Source organism: Lissotriton helveticus, chromosome 3_1, assembly GCF_964261635.1.
Source record: "Lissotriton helveticus chromosome 3_1, aLisHel1.1, whole genome shotgun sequence".
Taxonomy (NCBI): domain Eukaryota; kingdom Metazoa; phylum Chordata; class Amphibia; order Caudata; family Salamandridae; genus Lissotriton; species Lissotriton helveticus.
Genome location: NC_136061.1, coordinates 1,266,677,458 through 1,266,689,734, shown reverse-complemented (window position 1 = coordinate 1,266,689,734; position 12,277 = coordinate 1,266,677,458). Strand labels below are relative to the sequence as shown.

Genomic DNA, 12,277 nt, shown 5'->3' with positions numbered 1-12,277 from the left:
TTCCACTTCTCTGTGAATCATCCCTTCATTGCTGATCTTACTATTTTCCACCTTTGACCTCATCCACTTAAAAGGAGAGTCATCAGTCACCATACGTGATGTGGTTCAAACAACCCAGAGCAAATCTCCTGCATCTTTTCCCCTTTAGACCACTCACTGAAAACAGAAGCACTCTGCCCTAACAAATCTTAGGTATGGTGTGAGAAGTTGACTTGGTATATTATGTCCACTAATTAAAGTGGGAACCTTGCACCAGTCCAAACGACCCTTATGATGTACGAGGTCAACGATAACCTTTAGAAAGCTATCCTAGTGGTATCTGTGGAGTGCAGCCTTCAGGCTTAATCTTTAAGGAATGTAAAGCAGTTTGTTTTACCAGAATATCGCCTCCTGAATTAATCAAATAAAAGGAGAACCACACAGTAGCTACATATAAATATGTATTTATTAATATAACTCTCTCTAGTATCATCTAACGAGGATAGAATACAAAGCACACAATACGAGATCAATAGAACAGTTGTAAGTAGCACAATACACAGTGGGCTCCAGGGGGAGGCCAAACCATATACAAAAATAGTGGTATAATAACCATGACTCTGGTCAAGACAAGGTCTGGAGCACATAGAATCATTGGGACCCCAAGGAACCACTCAAGGTGAGTAGATATGGACCCCACGGAGGACGGGTGTAGTGTGCTAACACGACCGCGGGCTCGGTACAATTCTATGGGGAAGTCATGGTGGCAATTTTACAGTTTAAGGACCCTTCTAGGAGGACTTGTATCAAACACTTTGAAACTTAAGAGGTTGGAGAGTCACCCCACCCGTGGATACCGTAGTACCCCAGTTACCTATCCCAGAGGAGCCGGTGCATAGGTCTGGAGTGGTGTCGGAAACTGCTGTCATTCTCAATGGAGGGGTGTGAATAAGTACTGCTGCCGTGCTGTGAAGGTGAAAAGGGTCCAGCGGAATCCAAGGATGGATTCTGGAAGGGAGGAATCTGAAAGCAGAGGGGATAGAGTCTGGGTCACTTCAGAGTGACCAGGGGCTCGGTAGACATATGCCCACCAATGTTGTTTGCTTCAGGTGCAAAGAAGGAATGCTTGACTCTGCAGCCACGTGGACCAGGAGACATTAATGATGACCAGGAGCCAGATGTGAGCTGTCCTACGAAGGATGTCGAGTGCTGAGTGGTCGGTGCCTGGCTGGAGCACCAACAAGCCTTGGCAAAAGCAACCCACACAGGAAGGTCAAGTAGGTTAAGGTGTGGACCAGCAAGGTTCAGGGGACTCACCAAGCAATGGGGAGTCAGGGCACGTCTGGAGCAACCAAGAAAGCACAACAGAAATCAGAATGACCCTCAGGAGGACCCACAGGCCGAATGACCAGGAGTCACGAGGGGACCTCGAGCAAGATTACAAAGTACCAGCCCACGGAGCACTTGGTGCGAAGAGGCCGGAGTACTTTGGTGCAATTACTGTTCAGGGTCAGGACTACATGGAGTTTAATGCAAAAGCTCGGGAATTGCCAACAAACATATGCAACTGCAGATGGATGCAGTGCACAGGGGTTCAGGTCATGCAGTCGCCTCGAGGGATACTGGCCTCAAACTTGCAGAGAGGGCAGATCAGAAATAGGCGTTCCCATGCTTTTTTGCATGGGAACGCCTACTCTGCATACATTATACCTGGAGCAGATATAATGTGACGCAGGGCTCTACAAACTGACACAATGGACCCAATTCATCAGTTTGTAAGTATGGTGCAGTGTGCGGCACTGATTGTGCCACTGCTGCGCCAAAAATAAAGTGATGCAAAGGCAGTGCAAGGGGCTGAAGACGGCTGATAGCCAGAAACCGGTCCTAGGATGCTTTATTCCTGTCCAGGGAAGACATGGCTTGGCAGATCGGGCTGGACTGTTCCCATGAGGCACAGGGTCAAGGTCGATTTGCAAATGGCCATGTCTGACTGGGGTGGCGTGGTGAGCAAAATAACGATGGATTAAACCCAGATCTGTGACTGGGGGTGAATGTTTTCCCATTGTGCAACATTCCGTACATCATCTTGTGTATTTTGCTTGTAAATGAGGCCCAATGAGTCTTCATGGCAAAAAATTCTGGATGAATATACATTCATACATTTCAACACAGTCTTTCACGTCAGTCATCCTCCTTTAGGCACATCGGGCCAGATTTATCAAGGGCTTGTGTTGTCCTTGCATCATGCAATGTGACACTAGGACAATGCAAGCCCTTAAGTAAGATTTACTCTGCCCTGCAGAGCCACCCTTGCGTAGCTCTGTGTGGCATAGTAAAGCTGGAGTAACGCAAGGCAACGTAAGTCTCTGGCAAAGCATTTCATGGGAGCAGCATGGGTGTTCCCACGCATCCCCCAATGGTTTTTGATGCACTCCCAGATTTATTAAGACAAGTAAACCTGGAAATGAGTCAAAATTGTAAACCTTCCCAGGGGAGGATTAACAATGAAAAATATGTGCACTTCTCTTTTTTTTTAAACTCTTTCTACATGTGCTGCATTCTGCAGCACATGTAGAGAGAGTAAAAGGCCTCAGAGCATTGTTTTTGCTCAGGAAGGTGTCCCTTTTTGCCCAAAAACAATCCTGGCTATAACACCTTTGCACCATTGGCCCTTGGCAGCCACAAGTGCGCCAGTGCAGTGGGAGAGCAGGAATGCACCATACCCTACTAGATATGGTGCATTCCTGCACTCTCCACTTGACGCAGTGCAGCAAGTTGTTTTGCTGCGTTTCACCAAATATTTGTAAATTTGCCACCAGCCAATAATGATTCCTGTCAGCGTCATACTACTCACAGTCACTCAGCAACCCAACCAGTACAGATGATATCCATGATATCCTCTCGCTTGCAGATTCTCCGTCGCCTGGGCCTCTAATACCTTCAGCTAAAGGCTTGAGGAGTGGTATATTCTAGAGCTCTTGAATGAAGTTGCCTTTGGAGTTGCAATATTCTGGAATCGTAATATTGAAAGGAATTGCATAATGGTCGCCCCATGTGAGTGGTGGAGGACTTGATATGGCTATGTTGCTTCAGTTCTCGAAAACTCCACCAATGGTCTGTCCTGCCTTATGGTGGATCAGTGATGGTCTGTGTCATGTCCAACGATCCAGGGCCCAAAAGTAGGGGCATATTATCAAGACACATATCGCCGCTTTTTCTGCACATAGCGCCGAAAAAGCGCTGATTCTAATATCGCTCAATCATCAAGGCGGTGCTAACATGCATTAGCGCATGTTTGCTGCCGTTTTCCGAACGCCTCACATCACTAATTAGATGCAAAGTAGGCGTTCCTCACATAGAATCCATGTAAAACATCGCTGACACAGCATCGCAATATTTACAAGGATACCCCAGAGCCCCATATCGCCGACTATCGCTGGAAATATTATCGCCAAAGCGCTGAGCGTTGTTGATACAGCGCTAGCCTGGCGATGATTTCCTGCGATAGCCGGCGTTAGTACAAAACGTGCTAAGCGTGTTCAGAGATGATTATCACTGAGGCTTGCTAATATGCCCCGCAGTTCTTTTGTTGCGAGCGGAGCGGAGCTGAGCTGGTTCCTTGAGTCATGCTTTGAAACAGTCCTAACTAAAATATTTGACTTGCTTAGAATGAAACTGGCGACAGAAACACAGAAATTGTTTGCCTATGAGGCGATGGCAGTAGATAAGCAAGAACTGTGAGTCATTGAGCAATGGATAGGATTTGAAAAAAGACTGAAAATAGAAAGATTCGCCTCACAACGTAACCTTCCACAACGAGGCAGACTGAGAAACTACTTCGAGTTCTTTTGACTGCATCCTGCTTAAGACAGTAAGGCTACATTTTCGAACATTCATTTAAAAATGGGCATATATGCACACAAAATCAAGAGCAGAAACCCAACACAACTAATGCACAAAGAAAAGAAAAAAATACTAACTATTAGCCTCTAACCTTGGGTTCCAGAGTAGATTGCTACTCACTGCAAAGTGTTCCAATGTCTCGTCAGGGGTAGTTAATGCTATATACATACAACTTACAATTACAATTTCAATAAAAGAGGTCCAGGGCGCGCTACGAAATTCGTTTTATTAATTAAATTGTTTACTTACCTCCAATTATCCATATGCCGGTTTTTAGCACCCCCCACCCGGCCCCTCCCTTGCCCCGCCTCTCTGCCCCACCGCAACTCCCTCCGCGGGCCGCGGCTGTATTCAGGGTACATTGCCCATCAACAGAATACACTACTCATATTAACATTTTAAGGTGACCTTGATGCACACACGACTGTATAGGTATACTATTAAATGTTTTACTGAACAACAGGTAAATAGAAAGTTAAATACATAGTGGCACATATTTTTAGTACATAACAATGCATTCATCATGCATAAAAAACTATAATTTGTTATCTATTTTCTTCCTCATACTTTAGATGGTCTAAAAATAGAGTACAATAGGTTCACGGAAAAAGAGAGAGAAGTAAAGCATTAGGTGCAGGCTGCATTTACTCCCACTTGTATCCATCCATACTTTACAATAGGTTTACCACTCTGTGAACTCCAAATTTACATTTTACTAGCCCATACATCATAATGTTTTCCCCCATGTCGTTTGGGGCTCCTTTTTACAAACAACCGAGTACACCATATACATTCCTTTCAGCAAGGAGGTTGACGGCTAACCACTCACTTTTACTACACAGCGCATGTTTTCCATCAATGCCCATGTCTGTAGAACATCCTCTTCCCAGTCTTCAGCTTCATCAGATCCTACTCACCTGACAGCAAACTTGGACATTGTTTTGCTGATGCACGTAAACTGGCCCTTTCTGTTGCATTCTCTACACGCAGATCTTGCAAGCGGGTCTTCCTAGGCACTGGTCAAGTGCCCCACATAGCGACAAGGGAAACCAACACTCTTGCATGTGGCACCACCATTTCACACAAATAGCATCCCCACCTCCTTTACCCCACTCCATGTTTTGCCAGCTGTTATCATAAGGGATTTCATTTTTTCTGCCCTATCGTGGACATCTGTATTTCATCCTCAGGGTAACATGATTCCTTTCCATTGACCATCTAAACCACTGGTTACGATGCTCCACCATCCCATAAATACCTTGCCTCTCCTACCCGTTTAACACTCACAACCGAACTCATCATCCTTCCATAACTACTTGATCAAGACCACCCGCAGCCAGTCAAAGACCTCACAATCCCATAATATCCCATTGAAACATGCATTCATTCCAATCACTATATTTAGAAGACACCAGCCCCATCATCAAATTCTTAAATGATAACGTCGCCCCCTTCTCATTTATTATTGTTCCACCCTAAACTCATGCCTTTTTATCAGCAACGTTAAAGTCTTACTCGCTACAGCATCATTCCAGCCAATGCTTAAAACTTGCTGACTTCATTAAGGTTGCTATCCAACTACAGCCCAATAACTCACCCTAATGCTGGGAAAAATACTTGTAGGAGAGCAATAGCAACCCACTTTAAACCCCATCTACTCATGCTGCAATATGGGAATGACCATTATTTCCCTTGCCCATTAATGATTACAAATCACTGACATGTCAACCAGTCTTCATTGGGATGCCAGCAAAATCCACCACAATTGACCATTGGAGCAATCCCTATCGCCTGATTTTGCAAATTCACTTCGATCACTTAATTGGTTAACTTCCTTTCTGGCAGACAGAGAGCAGCTTGTTCAGCCCAATACAAATTCCTTGTTTGTCACTGGTGGCATCCACCAGGCTACCATCAAATCGCCAATAATCCTTAACCTGTTTATGAACTCCTGGGACACACTTCACAAATGAGGATATCCGCACACACCAATTGGCTGATGTCATGTAACACTAGCTCAAAGTTTTATTATCTAAGACATCAAGTGGGTAGAAAACCTACCTCTCGCTCATTCAAACATGGATGTGAGCGGTCTACTTCACATGTGACTGCTGCAAAAAGCATTTCTAAACCAGAACTGCTGAAGTCCCAGGTCCAACTGTGGCTCTCATTATTAGCCCTAATGGCTTTGTTAGCTCCTCTCATGAACTGCACGAAGTTAGTTGCCTGTAATTTGAGTGCAGGTCTTCAAATATTGTCAACAAGATGGCCCAGGTCTCCTTGAACCAACTTATGGCCTTATTTAGAGGTTTGGGGAGTGGGTACTTTGCTGATTGCTGAAAACGAGGCAGATGTCCTGTTCGCCAAATTACAAATGTATTACAGCCAATGGTACTCTAAATACATAGGACAGAACATCTGCATGTTTTGATGGAGTACCCTGTCTACTGAACTCTAATAAGGCCCTTATTCTCTTCCAGAACATCAATCCTTGCCTCACAAGAGAAAGTCTGACCAATCACCTGTTATCCTCTCCCACAAAGATCTGATCAATGGAAAAAGAAATTCATCCTCATCACCACTAACTTAAGAATCCACACTTCCCCACCCTACTTTAAGTGGATATGTGTTACATTATTGAGGTCAAGAATATTAATCTGCACATGCATCAACTCCATAGAAACATTTTGGCATGGTAGTCACGGAAGTATAAGATTTAGTTATCTGGACTCCACGTTTACTTAGAATAGCAATTTATTCATAGTCTATATCGTGGAGTTGACAAAAGTGCAGGTCAATATTTAAACTTTGATACTCTAATTCAGCAACCTTCAAGCGAGCATTGGATTCAAATCCAATTTTAAAATCTATAGAGCACCACAAGAAAGAAACGAGAGTAGCTTGTAGAGAACCGCACCATCCAAGACCACCCGACACTACCCGAGCCAAACCACCGCAAGAGTCAAAATCCCAAAATGTCACAAATCAAGAATTCATCCTTACTATGTGCTTGCAAATATTGAAATAAGGCGTCACAGACAATGGTACTTCCCCCCATCTCTGCAAGAGTTCAGAAAGAAGCTCAAAGTTATCTGTTGACACTATACCTGCTCCAATTCAGCTGAGTCCCCGGACATTCTCAACCTATCTCTATGGTGCCAACTCCTCTACACCACCTTCCTCTACGCCACTAGCCCACTGAGCAGAAAGCTGCTCATTTCTCACTCGCTATGGGCAATGTCCCTCCCTGTCAGGTACATTGTTTAATGCTGTGTATTGTGCTATACAAATGTTGGTGTCTCGTATTTTACCTTGGATTGTGCTCTTTGGGGCTTTGACCTAGGCTTACAATGCAAAGATCTCTTCAATTAAATAAATATTTAAATGAATCGAGGAAGCCCGGGCATGCACCATGCCCCACACCACATATCCTCCCTTGTGTAAAGTAACATTTTTAAAGGAGGCATGAGGCACATCTAATTATAATGCCCTCCATAATGAGAAAAATGCTGAAGCACCTTTGCACGCTTGGCTCCATAAAAACCTTCCACCAATCAGATTCACCGTTGACTTGCGATCAGAATCACTGTAGACTCCATTGTTGTGTACCCCTAACTTTGCAGTGTTTCACCCCCTCCAGGGAGTAAGGAGATAGAGGACTAGCTGAGTGGTAAGAATTGCCATCATGTCCAATGCTCCTCTCGATGGCAATAAAGGGCCATAATGCCTGTGAGACTTATGTGCTTCCAAGATGGCAATGTTTTCATTAAAGAGCACTGGGTAAAGTTTCTAAATGGTCTTTTCCTGTTCTGATCTCATCTATAGCACTCAACCCAGCAGCATTACATACTTTTGTAGTCAAATGTCTCCATTAATGTCTACATACTACACTTCCCACTTTATATTTGAAATTGGACATATTTGACACATTTGGTAACATCTCCTGATGGACAATTTATTTCACATTCCCAATACTCCCTGTAGTGTATTATTATTTTTTGCTGGTCATTACAACTGTCTCATCTCACCATAAACTCTGCTCTGGCAATCATTCTCTCTAACCTCATGATAGGTTAAATAACCTATATCTGTACGATGAACTGTTTAAAACATCTGAGGCTCTGCAAACTGCACAGTTCCTGTGAAAGAAACCACGTTCCCCGTTGACTCATCTTCTGTTCCTGTGTCTCCCGCGTCTCTGCAGGTGTTCCAGAGGAGACAAGATGGATCCGTTGAGTTCTTCCGTGACTGGGAGACCTACAAGAGAGGTTTCGGCAAACAGGAGTCTGAGTTCTGGCTTGGCAACGACAACATTCACCTCCTCACCAAGACAGGTGAGGCCTCCCACTGCCAGGGCCCGTCCCTTCACGCGCACGCACCCTGCTCACAAGTTACTTCGTCAGAGACGCAGGGTTCATCTACCAAACCCGGTCCCCCCCCTCACGCGTAGGTTGTAATGCGCATGCGTACAGTCAGTGCTTAATTTGAACCGGTGGATTCTGGTGCTGGGCACCCGCGCTTAATTGGTTTACGGTGCTGGCACCGGCACTTAATTGTAAATAGCACAGGTATGACAGTCTGCCATGTGGTGGCACTGCTCATCTAATTTAGAGAGGAACAGAACAATGGTTGTTTATGAATACAATATGTATTAAAAATGACTAATACCTGCCTCCCCAGACATTCCTTTAGTTATGGGGACCTCAAATAATCTGAACTATCTCACTTGAGGGCAAGACAGAGAGATGTTTTAGTAAAGTCATTGGTAGCGATGACACAGGCAATGGGTGGTGCAATGCAGTGGCCTCCAGCCCAGGGCCCTGGCACTTTTTATTTTACAAATTAAGCACCAAATTCTCCTCATTATCAGGGGTGAAATGTTCTACAGCCATGCCCTGTACCCTGATCCGTGTGCAGTGTGTCTGCTCACAGTCCTTCGGTGTAGTGCTCTACTGCCTAGGACTGTGCCCTGACGCTTGGACAGAATGTTCTATCTCACAGTCCCTTTCCTCTTACACACAGGAGAGGTGTTCCACTACCAAGCCCAGAGACCTGATGCACCTATTCACAATACACCTTCTCCAAGACTCAGCGGTGGTGTGCCACTCCCAGGTCTAGACGAGGTGGTCCTGCTTGTTCACATTGAAAGGTGTAGTGTCCCTGGCACTGGGTTTGGATCCAACTGTAATGACACCCCTCTTCAAGTTAAGGCTGTGGTGAGGTGTTCCTTCAGCCTCTGTACACTGATGCACAGCTTCTTTCTTAACGGCAAGGGTTGTCCACTTTTCTGGCCCAGCACAGAGGGACTGTATGATGTTACAACGCATACATTTACAATGCATGCCTTTACAAAGCAGTTTTTACATCGCAACATCCTTTACAATGCATTCTTATACATAGCATACCATTACATCGCATTTTCAGAAATGACCTTTACATCGCATTATACCTTTACAGCGCATTATACCTTTACAATGCACACCATTACATTGCATTTAAGGTAAGTGTTGGATAGTATAGGGGTAATAATTACTATTCTAAATCCAGTGAGTGCAACAGTAGGGTGAGTGTTGGATAGTGTAGGGGTAAAAATGACTATTCTAACTCCAGTGAGTGCAACAGAAGGGTACGTGTCGGATAGTGTAAGGGTACTAAGCGTTGTAATAGTATGTGTTGTAATGACTTGCGATGTGTTGTAAGGTATATTGTACAGATGACCAGAGGTAGCCAGGAGGTATAATTCAAGTAGAGGGTTTATTGACAAGTTGTTACAAGCTTCAAAGAAGTCTCAAGGAGGTCCCACCAGGAGCAGCATCTTTGCTACTCAGCCCACTCTCTCCAACTGTCATACTCCACACAAGCAGGCACACCAACATTCCACTCTCTCTCTCATCAGGCATTCCAACATTCCACGCAGACACCACATTCATCTTGGCTGAGTAGCTAAGGAGAGGATGCACTTGAGGTAATTAAGTTACAACATATCCCCTTCCCTTGGACAACAATAAACAACAATAATTTGCAACCTCGCAGCAAGAAAAGAAAAATGAAAGTACTGTGACAGGGAACAAAGAAATGAATAAGTAGTAGAAAGAGACTAGAATGAGGGAAGGGTGAAACAGTGCAAAAAGCTTCAAGATAGCACATCCCCTTCCCTTGGAAAAAACAATTAATAGAAATAATTAAAACATCGCATGTAAAACGTTGCATGTAAAACATTGCAAGTACAGTATTTGAGTAAAGCAACATGAAAGATGCAGAGAAAAGAGAAAACAGAACTGTTGGACTTGGCCTTTTTCCCCCAAAATTTTTCGCTTTTGACCCCCTCATCTAGATTGTCTCCCCCATGGGATTAAACCTGTATAGGCCATGAGTGGTGTGAGACACCTTGTGAAAATGTAATTACCTGACATAATGTGAGCACTTGTAAAATCCCCCATTTTAAAACTGCACCTGACTGAAATGTATTGCTTTTAAAATGGATGCCATGGCCATGGGTTTTGCCACTGGACTGACATAGGTCAGCGGTCTAGATAATATTACCCAGCTACCCCTAGTTTTGGAGGGAAAGCCTGGCACCCAGGGTGCTCACCCCCTCCCCTAGAACCAGTTTAGGCTAGATGTGCCAACATTCTAGAAGGTCCTGGCACTGCCTGGGAGGAGGGTATAAATAGGGTGAAGTGTCACCAGAGGGTCAGTCAGCGCTGGGACAAGGAAGGGAGGGGACCTGTTGTGAGGTGCTACCGCCACATGGGCCTGTGAGCTGGGCCCTGCACCCCTATAAACCCCCCCCGCTGCTGTCCCCATGGGCCCCTGACAAGGGAGGGCCCCTACCCAGGACACTGACGCTGTGGGACCTTGAATTACGTCAGCGCTGAGGGAAAGAGGTGCCCACATGAGGAGGTAAGGAGTGTGCCCCTGGGGCTGGCTGTGGAACTATTCGCATCCCCTCCGTGAGGAGCGCCTGTCAGACGCTGTTTGGGGAGGTTGGTGCCCCCAGGAAGCTGTGGCCCCTGTGGAAGCGCTGGACTGGGAGGAGCTGCCCGGGGAGGATTGTGCCCCCGAGGAACTGTGCCTCACTGACCTGCCTCAGTCAACCTGCCCCTGGACTGCTGAACAAGCAGTGCGCTGTGAATAGCGCCATAGCACTGAGAAGACTGTGAGGAAAAATAGCGCTAATCTGCCCCCAGAACTGCCGTGTGGGCGCAGGGAGCAGTGCGCTGTGAATAGCGCTGTGGTGAGGAGTAGTGCGCGGTGGAAAACGCTGTTTCCTGAGGAGACTGTGGCAAGGAGCAGTGCGCTGTGAATAGCGCTGCCTGAGGAGGCGCGCTTTTGTCGCTATATAAATAATTAATTAAAAGGGAGCCTACCCCTTGTCTTTGCCACGCGCTGCGTGGTAGCGCCGGAATCCGCCGCCGCCGTGAGGAGACCCCCCCTTGCTGGGGTGTGCAGCGTTGCGGCGGCCCCCGATGTGAGGAGAGGGCCGCCGGAGTAGAGAAAGGGCCGCGCTGGGCCCGAGAAGCCAGCCTCGACCTGCCCATGTGACGGGGGCGTCCGGCCGCGTCATTGGCCCGCCCCCGCCAACGCCGCGCAGGGATTGGTCGCCTGCCCGGGCGGCCGGGAAGACAGGAAGAAGCGGAGTCTAAGCCCCGGGTCCCCGTGAGGTAGGAGGGGGACCCGGGTGAAGCTTCGTTGCGGGGCTCCCATGCCAAGGAGGGAGCCCCGAGAGGAGCAACCGGAGCGGGAGGCCACCCCGCCGGTCTGTGTCCCCACGCGAGGGACCGGTGAGGCAGGCGGGGCCGGGGCACACTGTCGGTGCCCGCCCTACCTCCCGGCCTGAGGCGCCCGGACTAGAGCAGCTGCGAGGCTCCCGTGCAGTCGAGGGAGCCCCGATTGAGCCGCCCCGACCCCCCAGGGAAGAGGAAGGAGCCGGGTGAGTCCCCCAGAGGGGAGTAGAGTTTCCCTCTGCGTGTGTTACGCCAGGGGGCCTCGAGGCACATTGCCGGTGCCTGCCCCTACGCCTTGCAGTCCAGGTCCCCCCAGGATAAGAGGGGCCTGGGAGAATCGGAGGTCGCAGGAAAGTGCTGCAGGACCCGCAGGGCTCCCAGTTGGTCAGGGAAGCCCTGCAATTGAGAGCACGTTGCAGCAGGGGCATCGAGGCACATTGCCGGTGCCTGCCCCCACCGCAAAGGAGGCCCTGGACAGCCCGGTGAGTGTGGGCAATAATGTACAGTGTGGGGGGTAGAGAGGGCAACGGGACACAGGGTCGGTGTCCGCCTCCCCCCCCTGCCTCTATTGACTAAGTGGGGCCCAAGTGCCTAGAAACCCACTAAAGGCTGTTGGTGACTGCTGCCTCAGAGCCCCAGGATACCAGGGAGGCGTACTGAACTGCTTA

General features: G+C 47.3%; 1 protein-coding gene and 1 long non-coding RNA gene across 3 annotated transcripts in view; one reads left to right on the top strand and one right to left on the bottom strand.

The window, feature by feature from the left end:
* Positions 1 to 12,277, bottom strand: part of LOC144823421 (uncharacterized) — a 454,764-nt gene that overhangs the window by 32,346 nt on the left and 410,141 nt on the right. The window lies entirely within an intron of this gene.
* The window catches only part of FCN3 (ficolin 3), a 143,894-nt gene that overhangs the window by 70,040 nt on the left and 61,577 nt on the right, over positions 1 to 12,277 (top strand). For both annotated transcript variants that reach the window (XM_078681913.1, XM_078681914.1), the window contains one exon: positions 8,087 to 8,216. In XM_078681913.1, the coding sequence (XP_078538039.1) occupies positions 8,087 to 8,216 (130 nt within the window). The remainder of the gene's footprint in view (positions 1 to 8,086; positions 8,217 to 12,277) is intronic.